Source organism: Ischnura elegans, chromosome X, assembly GCF_921293095.1.
Source record: "Ischnura elegans chromosome X, ioIscEleg1.1, whole genome shotgun sequence".
NCBI lineage: Eukaryota > Metazoa > Arthropoda > Insecta > Odonata > Coenagrionidae > Ischnura > Ischnura elegans.
Genome location: NC_060259.1, coordinates 107,557,857 through 107,575,246, shown reverse-complemented (window position 1 = coordinate 107,575,246; position 17,390 = coordinate 107,557,857). Strand labels below are relative to the sequence as shown.

General features: G+C 39.1%; 1 protein-coding gene across 3 annotated transcripts in view; it reads left to right on the top strand.

Moving 5' to 3' along the window:
* The window catches only part of LOC124171925 (plastin-2), a 156,526-nt gene that overhangs the window by 126,426 nt on the left and 12,710 nt on the right, over positions 1-17,390 (top strand). For all 3 annotated transcript variants that reach the window (XM_046551352.1, XM_046551353.1, XM_046551354.1), the window contains exons 7-9: positions 194-407; positions 12,446-12,584; positions 13,065-13,204. In XM_046551352.1, the coding sequence (XP_046407308.1) occupies positions 194-407; positions 12,446-12,584; positions 13,065-13,204 (493 nt within the window). The remainder of the gene's footprint in view (positions 1-193; positions 408-12,445; positions 12,585-13,064; positions 13,205-17,390) is intronic.

Genomic DNA, 17,390 nt, shown 5'->3' with positions numbered 1-17,390 from the left:
ACATTGTGCTCTTGTGAACTACCCTTTAGCCATAAAAATACATTTGCATGTCTGTGTTGACTGTGTGTTAAATGAATACAGGTAGTACATAGTTCATGTTTCCATTAGCTTTGCATTTTCTTTGCGTAATTTTTCTCTGGTCACATACTTGTGTGGGTTGATGGTTTAATTATAGTGTCTGCTTTATTTTTAGGAACCTGATCATTTAGCTCGTGCTGAACTGATGTTGCAAGAAGCTGCTAAGCTTGGATGTCGAAGTTTTGTAACTCCAAATGATGTGGTGAATGGAATTTATAAACTTAACTTGGCTTTTGTGGCCAACTTGTTCAACAACCACCCGGGGTTGGAGCAAACGGAGCAAAGCCTGGAAGGCTTGGGGAATATCGAGGAAACTCGGGAAGAGAAAAGTGAGTCATCACCCTTCCAGAACCAGTATCAAATAAATAATAGGTGTAGGGGATCAGTTGTGTTTTAACCCTGCAGGACTCGCGCTGAGCCTGTCAGGCTCTATTTCCTTTTTGAGGTCCTCACCTATGAAAGTCGATTATTTTTCCTCTTTTGTTTGTTTAAATCAAACTAATAATCCCAAAATGGTCCTTTTTATGAAAATCAAGTCCATTTACGTCTGATAAAATATGTAATTATTACTTCATATCAAGTGTGATATTAAATAGATTACCATTTCTTGTTATTGATTTATTGACTTGCAAAACCACTACACAGTGTTAATATTAGGATAGAAAGAACATTATAAGGTAAAATTAGAAATTAACATTATTCTGCAAGCATGCGTCATACAAGAAATGTATATGCTCGAGACAAATACACTCTCCACAATTTTCGCAGACATATCCTGTAAATATATTCTTCGTGTATCCACAGTCTGCACACCTTTTTCTAATTCCAGTGCACTATGGGTTCTCTGTTTTTTTTAGTTGCCTTTGGTTATTCTATTCTGTTAGTCTTGATAGGCTCATCTTATAATTAGCCCTAACTCTTTGGGGAGTGTTTTTATGGTTCCCCTTCTTTTCACATGTTCATCTACGAGCCCAGCTGACAATTGCCTAAATAACACTCTCCGAGATTTTACTTCTAAGTTTTTGTTTCCGAGGTAAAAAATGTAGGAATTTACCACAGAAATATTTAGCATAGCGTAAATACTTGTCATAGGGCAATGCCGTGCATTTCTTGATACATTGTATGCCGTGCACAACTGATGTAGTGTATCTACTCCCGATTTTGTCTTGTCATAAAAAGGAAACATTTCTTTTTTCATATAGATTTTTTTGTTTCAACGAAAAAAGGCAATTCCCGCTTATTTTTGCGAATTGTTCCAACCACGGCAAGTCAGAATTTCAAGAGTTCATTTTACTAAACAATAACTGGCAAACAAATTGTCAATCAAAACATTTCTACCAGTACTGCTGATGGGGAGCATAATCTCTTCACAATATCAGATGGGCTGTTGTTGACCGAAAATGATCCAAAGAAGTAGATATTTGCTCGTACAACCTATAGTAGAAAAAATATCGAATAGTTGTTGAGTTTTTTACGTGCGAAACATAACAAAGTGACCCATTTTTTTCATTCCTCGAAGGAGTTTTCATTAATATCTGTAGAAAACTTGCTTATAAATCCCAAGTCAGCAATCAACGTGACAATTTGCAGTTCTAGCAATGGAAGTGGTTGCGCTCACTCCTGTATGATACAGCTTGTTTTACAGCATGCACACCCGAACTTCGACTTTCAACTATTTAAAAATTGTATCCTTAAGTTTGGACATTTCCAGCTGTGGAATTAAAAGAAAATGAAGTTCGAGCAGAAATCATTATTGGGGAAAAGAATTGGTTAGTACCCACGTAACGGCATTGAAATTTAAGTGTTAGCAATGAACGCTGCGAAAAAGTGAAGAAAAAGTTGACGGACGATATTAATTGTGTACTTGTTTATATGTTCCTGGTGGTTACGGTGTTGTATTTTACAAAGATTTTATTATGCTGCATTTTCTCGTTCTCTCATATTGTGTGCAAATGTAAATGAATATTGCGTCATTGAAAGCTTTTCCCCACTAACTTTGTTGCACGTTAATGACTGAGTTGGCTGAATAAAAGCTCACTTTTAATTAGCTTCGTGCATTGGAAATACTCTTCGATGTTTTCAGAGAAGTAAACATTCAAATGATGACATTTTCACGTTATTTTATTGAGATATGAGAGAATGAAAGTATGTTTGTGTGCGTGAAAGATTATAGAGGTTACTGTAGGGGCTACTATCCTCTCCTATCTCTATGCCCTATCCTCTCCAATTGCGGGAAGTGAAGCAAGGGGGGCATGGCCAAATTGCGCATTTAGCCATGATGCCGGGCCCCGCTATAACACAAAGTCTTACGAGGCAACGACCAATTTTTCCTCTTAACTCATTAAATAATGCCTTTGGGCATTTTTCGCGAAAGGTACGATGAAAATAAATAGTAATACAGGCGGTCCCCGACTTTCGTACACAATGCGTTCCCGAAAACGTGTACGAAAGTCGAATGTACGAAAGTCGAACCATTGACTTCCATACTAATTAGGAGTTACGTTCCCAAAGAGCGGAAAATACGTACTAAAACCTTTTTTTTCATGGAATTCATTTCAATTGACTTAATTTTAATAATATGTTCATAAAACTCCTCAAATCATCTACAGTGGAACCTCGTTAAAGCGAGTACGGGCTATAGCGACACTCCCGCTATAACGAGAGATAGCCGATGCACCGTCAATTGACCCTACAATAAGCGTGTTAAAAAATTCGTTTTTACGAGACCCTTTTGGTGTTGGCTCTCGCCATAGCGAGGGTTTCACCGCCGGAAGACTTTCATCAAGACTCCTTAACCTCTGTAATTGCTAGCGATCTGTTAGATATTAAGTTAATGGAGTGCTCAGTCTCAAATTTATGTGGTAAACTGTCGTTCGATACATAAGTAGTTAATTTTGGTGAATGCTTCATCTTCTTTTGGCGAATGCTTCATCTTCTTTTGTTCCTCGGGCGGCAGAAAGCAGTCGGCAGCATACCCGCACGTCCGTGAGTTGCGTGAATAGAAAGCATGTGATGGCAGTCACCATGGCCAAAAAACACCAAACACGTCTAAGCGAGAAAATAAAAATAAAGGAGTAATATGAGTGTCGAAATTAATTCATCTTCCTATTCGCTCTGCAAAATTAAAAAAAACAAAAGCGCCCAAGGAATGCAGACGATGAAGAGTTATAAGGAGCTTTGTTCGGGTGGTTTTGCCCATTCAAATCTGCGGGAACTTCTGAGAAAGGGGCTACGCCCAAGCCTGAAGCGGAGTATTTTAGGGATAGATTGCGAATCGAGAATTTTAAGAGTGCGGAAGGTTGATTATACTAATGCGAAGCACCAAAGCGTTATCTCCCCTCACAACTCCCCTGGTGATGCCTGCGGTGTAAACCTGAAGTCGTGGAAGAGAGGACTCCGATCATAAGTATCTTTAGAAGTATTCCCCGCGTCATATAACATAGACGAAACGGAACTTTTTTTTACATACAACTCCCCGACAAAACCCTTGCAGTATGAGGTATTTCTTGCAATGATGCCTCTAAAGGTAGGTAGTGCGCCTTAGCGATGATGTAGAATGTACGAAGCAATGATACTCAGCGTGAATTGTCCGGATGGACGTATTTATTCTCCGTTGCGGATTTACAAGGGTGAACTATTCGGGTCATTGGTCGGAGTCGTACTGGCGCTCTCTTTTGTTACGTGGGTAGCCGAGCATCCCCTGGTGGCCGCTGGAAGAACTCACAGAACAACTAACTCTCGTTTGCAGTGCCGTGGTAAACTCGGTGTATCATTTCAAATACGTCGCGAGCGTAACACTCAAAAAGAAACTTTTTTTTCAACAACGGTAATTTTAATCACGTCATTTTTCAAGCTTAGCAAACTTTTTACCGTAGATGATGAAGATATTACATTATCTGATAGAAAAAGTCTTCCAAGGCGGGAGCGTTATACAACCTTCCACCGGTAGAAACAAATGTAATGCGTTGTTTCACTTCACTGCCAGTTAACGTACAGAAACAATAAACATACACCAATGGAAACCTTTGAGGCATTAAATAACCGCGATACTGTTTTGTCAGTTAATTTTTGAATTTTCAGTGGAAAATACCAAAATAATAGAATGATCACGTAAATGAACTAATTAAGTGCATAGAAAAATGACTTCGTCGGTTATGCATTAGCATAATGATTGACGAAACAATGCTTTCCATGATTTTTATTCAGTGCGGCGCTTATAAATGGTTTGAATAGTTAGTCGTTGTTCGAGTAAGGAAATTTAGTGATGCAAAAAACATCGCCTTTCGTCTGGATTTATGCTTACGTTTATCGGATAGATGTTTATCTGTCGCCGCACCACTCCTGTTTCTGTATATCTGTCCGCAACAGGTATATTGGCTATTATTTGCTCCACCTCCGGTAAAGCGACAATTCGCTATAGCGAGTGTTTATTAGTGCACCGTGGGGTGTCGTTATATCGAGGTTGCACTGTAATTTCTTTCGAATATATGCAGAAAATGCAAATAAAAGTTTAAAAAACGAGAACTCCGTTGGCTATCGAGTGAAACTTCCTCTTGGCGTTTAAGTTGACATTCCACTTATTACGTCCACTATAAATAAAAAGACATATCAAGAAGCATAACAAAATGTAGTTGTTGAACCCGCACTCTGGATACCTTTTAATTTTTACACCAAAATTCGACATTTGGCAGGTGACATTCGTGATCGCGTATATTTCGCATGTTATTCAAAAAAGACAAAAGACAAATGGAATTAGGGTGATATTTTGTGCAATATCGTTGCTGAAGGTGTACATGAATTAAACAGCACTCAAACGAAAAAACACAATTAGAAAGAAGATCTTACTAGTTTTATTGAAAGCCATTTGATGATGTCTAGTCAACTTCTTTTGAAAAATATCTTCAATGAAGGCTTTCTTCTTCTTTTGATAAAGGAGTCTGTAGCAGGCAGTTTCTCTCCCAAATAAATCACCTAAATTAGAGTCAACTACTAACAATTCCCTTTATTATATACGTTCGTATTGTTCGCATATACTGCCATTTGAAACAATTGAATGTTGGGATGCACAATAAACATCGCGGGAATTAAAAAAAAATTACAAACCAACGTCCGAAAGTCCGAATTTAGCGTACGAAAGTCAAGTAAAAGGTGTCGATTTTGAACGTACGAAAGTGCGAATTGTACGAAAGTCGAGTGTACGAAAGTCGAGGACCGCCTGTACATGCCCAAAGAAGAAATTTATGCTGGATCAGAGCCCTTGCGACCTGCAGGAAGACCATCAACGGACAATGAGGTATTTAGTCAAGCATACAATAAATTCTCGTTATTACGAAGTTCATGGGACCGAAAATCCAGAGGTTCGTAATAATGAAGTTCGTATGAACGTTTCTTTTAGGAATTGTCGAAAAAAACTGTATGTGACAAATGCGATTAAATTACGCGGAAATATATATAAACAGGAAAATTCGTTTCAGTTTCGGCATGCGGCATGATGTAATCGAGGGTTGATATCCTCCCGAGTACATTAAGTCCGATTTATGAATTAGATGCGCTCCAAGACCTTGTTCCTAAGTTTATAAAAACCTACGGTCTGGCCGCTGAGAGTTGTCTGATGACGGATATTCTGGGTCAGGGCAGGTGAGAAAGTGAAACGCCTATAATGGCCTCCGTGAAGAAAGGAGGCGGAAAGGACGAAGAGCGTGAAGGACCCAGTGGAAGAATCACTTGTTTTAGGGATTTGAAGGAAGGGCATGTTTTAGTGGATCAGACTTATTTCGCTGCTCTGTATGCATTTGACAACTTTGTATGACTAGGCGATGGTGTGAGGTGCGTTTGGGGGACAGCGATTGGGGGTGCGCTAACTCACGATTGTGACGAATTGATCTAGCTGGGCGTGCAACGCAGCCGGAGCCGAAAAAATTGCTCTCCGCGGCAAGGAACAACGGGCGAAACGCTGAACAGTTCCTAACTTCACACAGGAATGAATGATACTCTGTTCAGATTATGCCTAGAGTACGATTTCCTCTACGCGGCATGGCGTAGCAACGGCCAAATCAAAAGGTACCAAATTCGAAATTTGAAATTATTGAATGCTGTCATCTCTGATAGTTCGTAAATCGAATGTGCGTAAGAAGAGAACTAACTGTACAGTGAGTCCTCGTTCTACGTCACCCCGTTTAACGTCATTTCGCGATAACGTCACGAAAATTTTGAGACCGTCATTCGTTTATCGCACCTTCGCTTCGCGATAACGTCAAGGCTTTTAAATTTCGCGCCAGAAAAAAATGCAAAGCGGCGGGCGTTGCAGGTTGTTCGCTTTGTCGGCGGTAATATGACAGTCAGTCTAAACGAAGTGTAAAACTGTGTGTTTATTGTTAATTGCAATTACGGTTTTAACAAATTTTCTGCAAAATGAATTCTTAGGTAGGTGCGCAAGGTTTTACTTGACATAATGGTTTTCAGGAACCTAAAAAGTGATTTCAAGGAATTTTTCTGTGTAGAACTCGGAGTTTTTGTCGTCACTTTTTTCGCCGTGTTCACAATAATTTTGGTTCCTGTAACTTCGACGATGTTTCAGCGATGATGATGCCCAGGCGACGCTTGCCCGGGCGGCCACCATAGCGAAGCCAAAAAGCAAACGCGGGAAGATACAAAAATGGAGAAGGATTTACGTCAGTGCTGCTATTGTCGTTGATGAAGACAGGAACTCGTATTTATGCCATAGCTTGGCATTCCCATCGTAAAAAATGCCCCAGATATGATACGCTTAAATTTTTTCGCGTAGGAATTGTGAGGTTTAGGAGCCAATATTCACTTTTTACATTGTTTCTTATGGGATATTATGTTTCGATTAACGTCATTTCGTTTAGCGTCACATTTTTCAGGAAAGGTAAGTGACGTTAAACGAGGACTCACTGTACATCAAATTTAAGAGCTGTAATGAGTCTGTCACCATGATTCCCCAGGAATGAAGCTTATTATATGACGTTGCGCGAATGGTGAAGAAATAACCATAAATGACGCTCTTGGTCACAGTACACGAGGACAACTTAAACATGGCGTGATTATTAAAACTTGGCGTAGTGAATATCCATCTAAATGCCATAACTTGTGCGTGGATCTTCGTAATAAAGTTCATTTTGTATCCGCCAGGACCGGGACTGAGGTTTGTAATTTCGTAAAAACGAGAACTTCGTAATAACGTTGTTCGTATTAACGAGAGTCTACTGTAATTATCCCAATGTTACTCGCAAATCAAAGGCTGGCAATTCGAAAATTGCATTAATTTCAATTGTATGAACCTTAGTCCGGAAATTAAAGATCGATTGAATATGTTGCTATACAACTGTCGTTTCTTCTACGAACATAGTAGTCACCATTGAACTCGTCATGAACTGCTCCTGTACGTTACAAATATTGATCAAACCCGAAGTTAAAATAATTTTTACACATAAATTATTTTATTTTTATTACCTAAGCCCCTGGAAAATATCCATACTACATCAAGTAAAGCCCCTTTGCACGCAAGTGAACTCGTCTAAGAGCGTGCCTCTAAATTTAACCTGACGAAACGGTCGAAACATTATGATTGTCAAAGAAAAACAAAATCAAGCATAAAAATTCATTTAATCGGCAAATTACAAAAACATTAATTCATGACACAAAATCATTTTTACATTGATCAAATACAATATTCAACTTAGGCAGGTCAACAGCAAATGTAAACATAAACAATGCATGAGCTGACTAGTGAGGACTAAAATGCAAAACCGATCTGCAAACAGTATAAGGCGATTGCAATTCACAATTATCTATTTTATTCAATTTTTTTACTCACCAGTGGCTGTTATCCTTCTATCTGTGCGATTATTGCACCCGTAAGCCGAGCAACAAACCATATGCGAATGCAAAGTTTACATAGCATATATCTGCCTAATGGAACGTTTCTGGATATAGATAATAATATCCAGAAAAATAAACACACTACTAAATATTTACGTACCTTTATATGACCTCTGTAGTCACTGGTTTCAGAAAAAATTAATATTTTCTTTACATGTACGCTTACGGCAAATTGACGAAGCGGGGCCTGGCATGATGGCTAAATGGGCAAGAGTACCTTCACGTCAGAGCACTTATGTCCCCTCCAGGGACCTCTATGTGAAAGATTGAGTGTATGTGCATGTGAATGTATCTAAGAATGTCGTGATTTACTGGTATTTTTTGTGTATTATTTCCTCGTAATCCTCGACACCCCTCCTACGTGTATTAACTGTGACAGTGAAACCACCAGATTCATCAATCAACGTAATACATAAAAGGCAGAAGATATAATGATTAAAGGTAGGTAGACAATGCATTCTATGGGCCCGTAGATCGCAGTATAACATAATGAATCAATTTAAGTATTCAGTTTAGTAATATAGCGTCGGTCAACTTGGGGAATAATATTACGTATTTTGATTGGCAATGGTCGAGATGCAACTCTCAGACTATATAAATGCTTATTGATTTTGTATCTAATAATGTAAGAATACGCGGAAGAATTCATGAATATCGCAGTGAATTGAATGAAACTTGACTGAGAATTTACCGCACATTTGTCCGCTTAGAATTTCACCGCACCGATCGAAATCTCTGAAGCACTAATGCAAATGTTCGACTTACGTAAATTTCGACTTACGCAGAGTCTGCCGGAATGCATCTGTTACGTAACTCGGGGGATGCCTGTACTTCGGATTTCTTGCTGGAATGTGCAAAGACCTCAAAAATCCACATTTTTTTCATAAATGGTTGTGTGTTCACCAATAATGTAAGAACTTTTACAATTGACTGTCAAATTTTTCAAGTATCTTATAAATTGGAGCTAGCCTATCAATTTTTTGGTCTTCTTTGCTGTTATTCTTTGTATTTTCTATAATTTTTGCAAGCAAAAAATAATTGCCAGCATGCTTAAATAGAATAATCACAGTTTTGTGTGCAGTTGAAACTTGAGCGAGGAGAGCCCCTCCGATTTCTGCATGATCTCTAGTCGGAATGACCGTGTCCTCCGAATTTAATGGCCGCTGAGTGGCGAAGTGAATACACTTTTTGAGAAGAGGTCTATTTATAACGATAACTACTCCCATGTAAATAGTTTTGACTAGGGATGGGTCGAATAGCAGATTTCTCGAATTCGAATATCGGATTCGAATATCAAATCATTGCTCGAATATTCGAATATCTCGAATTTCGAATACCTCGAATACTAAACGATGAATGCAGGAATGTTTGACTTGGTCACCTATGCAGCAGGAAACCCAAGATTTTGGCGAGTAATTGTGATTTCCTTTAAAGGATTCAAACAGGAATTTAGCAGATTGATGGAATATTTTAATTCTATGTAAACAATAGGGTAGTTTCCTTCATTAAAGGAAACGAAAGGCATTGATTGTGATTCGGTACCCACCATTAGTGTATTAATAATATACAAATTATTTGGTTTTAGAAATACCGGTTTATACGAATGGCAATGGTCAATTTTATCCTCATTTGAAAAAGGCCAGATTGGCGCCCATGCGATGCCACTCCACGTGACGTCACAGTGACCTTGTTTCTATATGAGTAGATAGGAGTTTTACACCGTCTGAGATTAGCAATGAATGCATGAGGCACAGAGCTCAGGGAAACATGGTCTTAATAATCACCTATTAACACTGCCTAAGGTCGGAAAGTTTCCTTCGTTTGATGAGGTATTAATAATCCTTATTTAAGCCAACCGCTACCAGCTAGCATGGTACTCAGCTACCCGCTAGCATCCTGCGTCGTATCAGCGCTCAGAACCTCGCCCCAAGATCACCTCACTCGCGGCAACGGGAAGCAGAACAACGTCACGCGGAGTTTTTCCCGGCATTCATACTTACCTGTCGCGTTTTCGCGTGCTTGAAAATTTTCACTTTTCATTTAATCGCGAAAAATAGATATCGTCATTTAAAAATCTAAAAGCGTTAAATACGTACTCCAGGAGTAATAATCTTTCGATTTAGGCAATAAAAAAATAATAGGAAACCCCCTATTTGAGCATTACGCCAAAATGCTAAGCCTCCGTCGTATTTCTTTGTCTTTCCGGCATTTATTTACCAGCGTAAAATGCTTAAATAAACTCATTAATATGTCATGTTTGGTCGTTTATTCTTTTTTTTAAATTACGTGTACATTACTAATATTTCAATCCAATAAAAGTGTAATCTCAATTGCCGAAAGTCATTGTTAGACAACTTTTGGGCTAGTAGATGACTCATGCAGCAGTTGACCTCCATAAATGGGGAACTTCGAAGCAGGTCGCCAGAAAAAGGTCAGTGGGTGAGTTGAGGGGGGAGGGCGTGAGACACGTTTTTATTGTTCTCGTGTAATTTGATATTTTTTTCGAAGCTAAGGTCTTTGTAATACTATCTCTGAGCGAGCTGGGACCTCTTGTTTGATTTTGGAGAAGAGGAAATCGTCGGAGGGGGTGGGGCGAACGCTGAATGGAGGGGGATTGCAGATCGTGGGAAATGCGCCAATGTCACTATCCCACGGCCCTGAGTAGATGCGGGAAAATGGTCAGTGGGGGAGAAAGAGTGAAGGGTAAAACGCGATTCTATTATTTTCCGGTAACTTGATATTTTTTCGAAGCTAAGGTCTTCGTAATGCGATCCCTGCGCGAGCTGGGACCTTTTGTTTGATTTCGGAGAAGAGGAAATCGTCAGATTGGGTGGGGTGAATGCTGAATGGAGGGGGATAGCGGATCGTGGGAAATGCACCAATGTTGCTATCCCACGGCATTGAGGCTCTCCTGATGGGGGACACCTGGGATTTTCGGATTTTTTTTCACCCAATCAATTTCGGTTCCCCACGTCGAACTCTTTTCACCGCTCGAACCTGCGAATTTGATGTATTTCGTCAGCTTGCCTAAAACGGCGCTGCATGCACTAAACGACTAGAGTTCTCTTAATTTTTCTGAGTCAACTACCAACGACGTGCGAGTGACAGTGTATGAAGCGAAATTCAAAGTATTCGAGGTATTCGAGACGGTATCTTTGGCATAACTATTCGAGATCTTGAATATCGAATACTTTCTAGTATTCGAGGTATTCGAGTATTCGCGGGTACTATTCGCACATCTCTAGTTTTGACTTTCAAAATATCAAGCTGATTTGGCAGAAAAAGAACCTTTACTAGGAGTATAGTGTTAGAAGTTATCCATAACAGCTTACATTCTGTCTATACAGGCAATCAGAGAAAAAGAATAGACTTAGGGAGAGAATCAAAAATGTAACGCGAGCACTCGCGTAGATCCTGAGGGGCTCAGACGGCATGCATACGAAGCAAAAGTATCATATTTGAACCTTATGATAGGTTGATTGGGATATTCTGCATATGTAAAACGTAACCAAAAGAGTAAGGAAAAGGTAGAGAAAATGTGAGCGCATTAATGAGAATTGGTCAAGAGCTTTTAAGAAAATATAAACAATGTGAGCCTAGCAGGCTGTGTGAGTTCCGGAGGGTTAATGCTGTTGTTACATGCTAATCATGTAAATTTTGCATCTATCAGAAATACTCTGTGGACCTCTCACATCTTGTGATGATTTTTATAGATAAAGTTAGAGTAAAATTTTCTCATCAAATCAGGTATTTCTGGCTTGAATGCATTGTTGTAAGAACTTCCTGAATCCTTCATTAATGGGTGATGAGAGATTTTCAAGTTTCATGTATGAATTTCCTTCTAATTAATTCCTTGTCTCAAAATGGCGTGATTGTCGATTAAAATATAATTTTCCTATCAGAGGCAGGGGTGGGTCCTAATTATTGTAATTGTCCTAATACATTGGTCTAATTATTGTAATCTGGTTTTCACCAATTATCCTATGGTGGAGGTTCCTAAAAAGTCTTGAAACTAAAAATATTTTAATTCTAGGATTAAAATATTTTTGGGTCCTCCACTGGTTGACGCTTACCATTTAAACCTACAATAAATTGAACCCCTTTGATTCATTTGCCACGAGTGTTCTCATAATGTAAGCAGAGTACATATTGGTTTGAAACGTTGGTGAAGATGCATAATCTCAACTGTTGGAAGACATAAGATTTCATTATTCAAATGCCCCACCAAGTAGGTACACTGGAAGCATTGTGAGGTATTCTGTAATTTGTTTCAAAGTTCATTCAAGTTTGACATTCACTATTAAAAATATCTATTTTCTCAAATTTTGGCATCCTGTCATCGTTATTGGCGATGTAACTTATTGGCAGCATGTGATTGACCTGGTTTACATTTCTGTTTCTTATATTTTAAAGTATGCTAAGAAAATAAATCCAATTACCTATATCTTTCTTTTTAACCTTTCAGCATACAGAAATTGGATGAATTCAATGGGTGTTGCCCCCCATGTAAACTGGCTGTATTCTGATTTGGCTGATGGCTTAATAATTTTCCAGTTGTATGATATTATCAAGCCAGGAATAGTGAATTGGAACAAAGTGCATCGGTAAGTTTTGGTTTATAATTTTACTTTTTTGTCTTTGAAGACTTCCATTCCTGTATTCAATAATATTCTTGCATACCCTGTCATACTGCTCCTCTATGCTGACCCATTCCTTTCTGTAGCAAACAAATTGAATTTATCTCTTGATATTCATTCAATCACCAATTTATTGGTGAAATAATTTATGTAATTAACTTTTGTATGAGCTGGAGACATTGTATTACATAGAAATCACTTACAAGTCTAAATATGAGCTAAAAAATTTAAGATTTTTCAGCTCTATTATGGGTGCGAGTTTAACATCAACTTTTTTTCCTCTTACAATTTCCATTAGAGTAAACTAGCGTAGTGATGTTTTGTTGAAAGAAATAAGGATGAGTTAAGAGAAAAATTACATCAGAAATGATTGCTACCAACTGAACATGATTGGAATGGAAATCTATTAGCGGAGGTGAAATTGTTCACTCTCTTTTTATCTTTCAGAAAATTCTCAAAGCTGAGGAAGTTTATGGAAAAACTTGAAAACTGTAATTATGCTGTTGAACTTGGGAAGCAACTGAAATTTTCCTTGGTTGGAATTGCAGGCCAGGATCTCAATGATGGAAATGCTACGCTCACTCTGGGTGAGAATAAACTTGTTTAACTGTTAAAAATAATGTAGTGTGTATGTAGTTCACCTAAGGGAGTAGTGTGACTGTATTCCTATTCTTTAATTTTGCATTGGATAATAGTTGAATTAATGTGAAATAAGTATCATTTGTCGATAAATATCAGTGGTGTCACAATTGGGGAAATCAATGAAAACATAGCAATTTCAAGGAATTTGAAACCCTTCAGCTTAATCATGCAAAAGTGAGGGAAAAATTGGGTAGGACAAAGTGAATGAATTAGCCAGTGACTGGCACGCCCCAATGGAGCAATGGATAATTAGCCAGTGACTGGCACGCCCCAATGGAGCAATGGATAATTAGCCAGTGACTGGCACGCCCCAATGGAGCAATGGATAATTAGCCAGTGACTGGCACGCCCCAATGGAGCAATGGATAATTAGCCAGTGACTGGCACGCCCCAATGGAGCAATGGATAATTAGCCAGTGACTGGCACGCCCCAATGGAGCAATGGATAATTAGCCAGTGACTGGCACGCCCCAATGGAGCAATGGATAATTAGCCAGTGACTGGCACGCCCCAATGGAGCAATGGATAATTAGCCAGTGACTGGCACGCCCCAATGGAGCAATGGATAATTAGCCAGGGACTGGCACGCCCCAATGGAGCAATGGATAATTAGCCAGTGACTGGCACGCCCCAATGGAGCAATGGATAATTAGCCAGTGACTGGCACGCCCCAATGGAGCAATGGATAATTAGCCAGTGACTGGCACGCCCCAATGGAGCAATGGATAATTAGCCAGTGACTGGCACGCCCCAATGGAGCAATGGATAATTAGCCAGTGACTGGCACGCCCCAATGGAGCAATGGATAATTAGCCAGTGACTGGCATGCCCCAATGGAGCAATGGATAATTAGCCAGGGACTGGCACGCCCCAATGGAGCAATGGATAATTAGCCAGTGACTGGCACGCCCCAATGGAGCAATGGATAATTAGCCACAAAGTTCAATCATTTTAGCTGTTCCTTAAATTTGATGAGTAGCAATTATATCAATTTATTTTTACAACTTTCTCTTTGCTTAATTTTTCATTGCTCTCTAACATCATGCTGATTAAGGAAAATGTCATGGAAGTGTCAGAAAATATCCTAGAATTTCTCGTCCACTCTCTTATGTCAACAATGACTCGATTAATGTGTGCAACTTTCCACATGGAATTCGTGAAGGGTTATCAATAGGGTGGTTTCCTATTATTTTTTTATTGCCTAAATCGAAAGATTATTACTCCTGGAGTGCACATATCACGCTCTTAGATTTTCGAATGACGATATCTATTTTTCGCGATTAAACAAAAAGTGAAAAATTTCAAGCGCGCGAAAATGCGACAGCTAAGTAGGAATGATGGGAAAAATCCATGTGACGTACTTCTGGTTCCAGCTGTCGGCACGTGAGGTGACCTTGGGATTGAGTGCTGATACGACGCAGGTAGCTGAGTACCCTGCTAGCAGGTAGCGCTTAGCTCAAATAAGGATTATTATTCCCCTATCAAACGAAGGAAACTTTCCGAACTTAGGTATTTTTAATGTGTGATTATTACGAGATGTTTCCCTGAACTCTTGTGCCTCACGCATGCATTAGTAATCTCAGACAATGTAAAATTCCTATCTACTCATATAGAAACTAGGTCCCTGTGACGTCACATGGAGTGGAATTACATGGGCGCCAATCTGGCCTTTTTCAAATGAGGTCAAAATTGACAGTTGCAATTCGTCCAAACTGGGATATCTAAAACCAAATACAGTGGAACTTGTTTAGTACGTTTCTGAAGGGACCACAAAAAATGAACGTACTAACCAGGAAAACGTGCTAACGAGGAAAGTAAATAATACCAGTCAGGGTAATTGCAATCTGTGGAAAAGTCGTCATAATTACAATTACTATCGGTAGTTCTCGTAGGATCGCCTTCCTGAACTCTTTTCACCTTTAAAATCACGAAAATGAGCGCTACATTGAAAAACAATACCATGTGAATAAAAATCACAATGTTTTGATAGGTTTCCCGAAGACAATTACATGAAAACGGCGTCTATCTCCCGTGATTTATCCTATATATATTTATAGAAAGAGGACAAGTAAAGCTAAGTCATTTCTTCTTTCTCACAGCATACTCGGAGAATATAACAACAACCCTGATTATGTCCACTGGTTGTTTTTAAACATCTCAAAAATGGGACAAAATTGTATTAACCTTAAATTACGGCGACAGCTGTACACATTCGCTTCTGAAATAAAACCATATCGATTATTATATGGATTAATAACACGCAAGATTATTATATTACGACGTAATTACAAGAAGATTTTATATTACACAGTTGAAATTTACTTAAGAAATTTGTATAATGTCGTCTGCTTACGTGCCGAGATAACGTATTTTCAAGCTAAGTTTTGCGTGGAGATCCAGAGCATCGTCTGGTCCTGCAGCATTAGTCAAATACGCTAGACCTAATCTAGACTAGGGATGAGTCGATTCCAGATGTCGATTCTTGATTCCACCGATTCTCGGGCACGGAATCGGAATCGAGAATCGATTGCCTAAAGTCGATTCTGATTCCATCGATTCCAGGAAGATAAATGTTTTGAGCATAGACGATAAGCTTGGGGCATAAAGGCCGCTACACACCTAAGCGGCCGCGGTGTCAGCCTTGCCCGCACGGAGGATACGCCCGGCACGCGGGTGCTGCGACGAACATACCTAAGTGGCCTCGGAAACATGAAAATGTCGGCAAGAGCGACAAATCGACGAACCCTGAAATGGCGCGTGTTCATGAGCTCTCAGAGAAAAAAAATTGGAAACCACGGGATCGGGAAGCAACGCATGCGTTTTCAGTTCTTTCATTAACCGCTGGTCACGGCAAATCAAATTATTGCGATTATGAATCACATTCGGAGAATTCATCTGGACCACCAATTTTAAAGTATAATAGATCGAAATATATTTTTTTATTTTCGAATGATATTTGAAGTCTGATGATAATAAAAACGTGCAGAGAGCGAGTTTTCCTGTGAAAAAAAAGTTTCTTATATATACGCGCTGAGAGCGGGTTTTTTATGCTACTATTTTTAGACTAACACGCATCTGCGTCAATAATAAAAAAATTAGACATATAACCCAGTTTTATCAACCCTTGAGAAAGTTGATACTTGCTTGGCATAAGCCGCCGCCATAGGTCTCCGGGCGGACTCGACAGGTTGCGTTCGGCCGCCACCGCACACCCGCCAGGCTGCTCTGGTATGTATGGACGCAATGAACGCTACATCATTATTTAGCCACCGTGGCCAAGCGAGAATATAGCCACTGCGGCTATTGTTATTTTTAGGGATGGTCAGATCGGATACTTCGGATCCAAATATTCGCGGATATTGCCCTTCATCGGATACATCGGATCCAAAGTCGCGGAAGACATTGGATCTGGATCCGAAATTTTAAATATTAACTTCAGTGAATGCAATCAGAGTGGAAAGAGTGGACCGATTCTATCTTCGAAGGCGCCGTCGTATGCGATTCTTGTCCTACTCATGAACCGTTTTGTTTGAAAGCTCTCGCAGAGGTTACGAGTAGAATTTCAGCTGTGGCCAGGAATTTTGTTAAGGGGGGGTCCAAAACCAGGGGGGGGAATTTTTAAACAGCAGGGTACAAAGGAGAGGGGTTCAAACTAATTTTAACACCCTTCATAATAGAAAAAAAACTTCATTTTTTCAAAGATTCATTTTTTTTCATTTTTGTAAATTCATGATTTTTAAATATTTTGTTTCCTTTTATGAGGGAAAGTAATTGTGTTTTTATATTTTGGGGGTCCTCTTGCTACGCCACTGGTCAGTAGTTCATCCTAAGATTTTTCCTATTTTCATTTCCAAACCCAAACATAACAGTTTAGGCCCTGAGTATGTAAAGATGTTTTTCAAAAACAACTTGAAAGCCCATAAAATAATTTTTAATTTATAAAAATATTAAAATGTGTATGAAAATCTAAAATTCATTCCATTTATTGCATGTATCCAGAATAAACTTGAATAATGACCCTGTTTAATGGCAGGAATTTGAAAATGCATTTGGATTAGAAAATATCCGATTCGAAAGATCTGGTTCCAAAAATCCTGGATCTGTCCATCCCTAGTTATTTTATTCCATTCA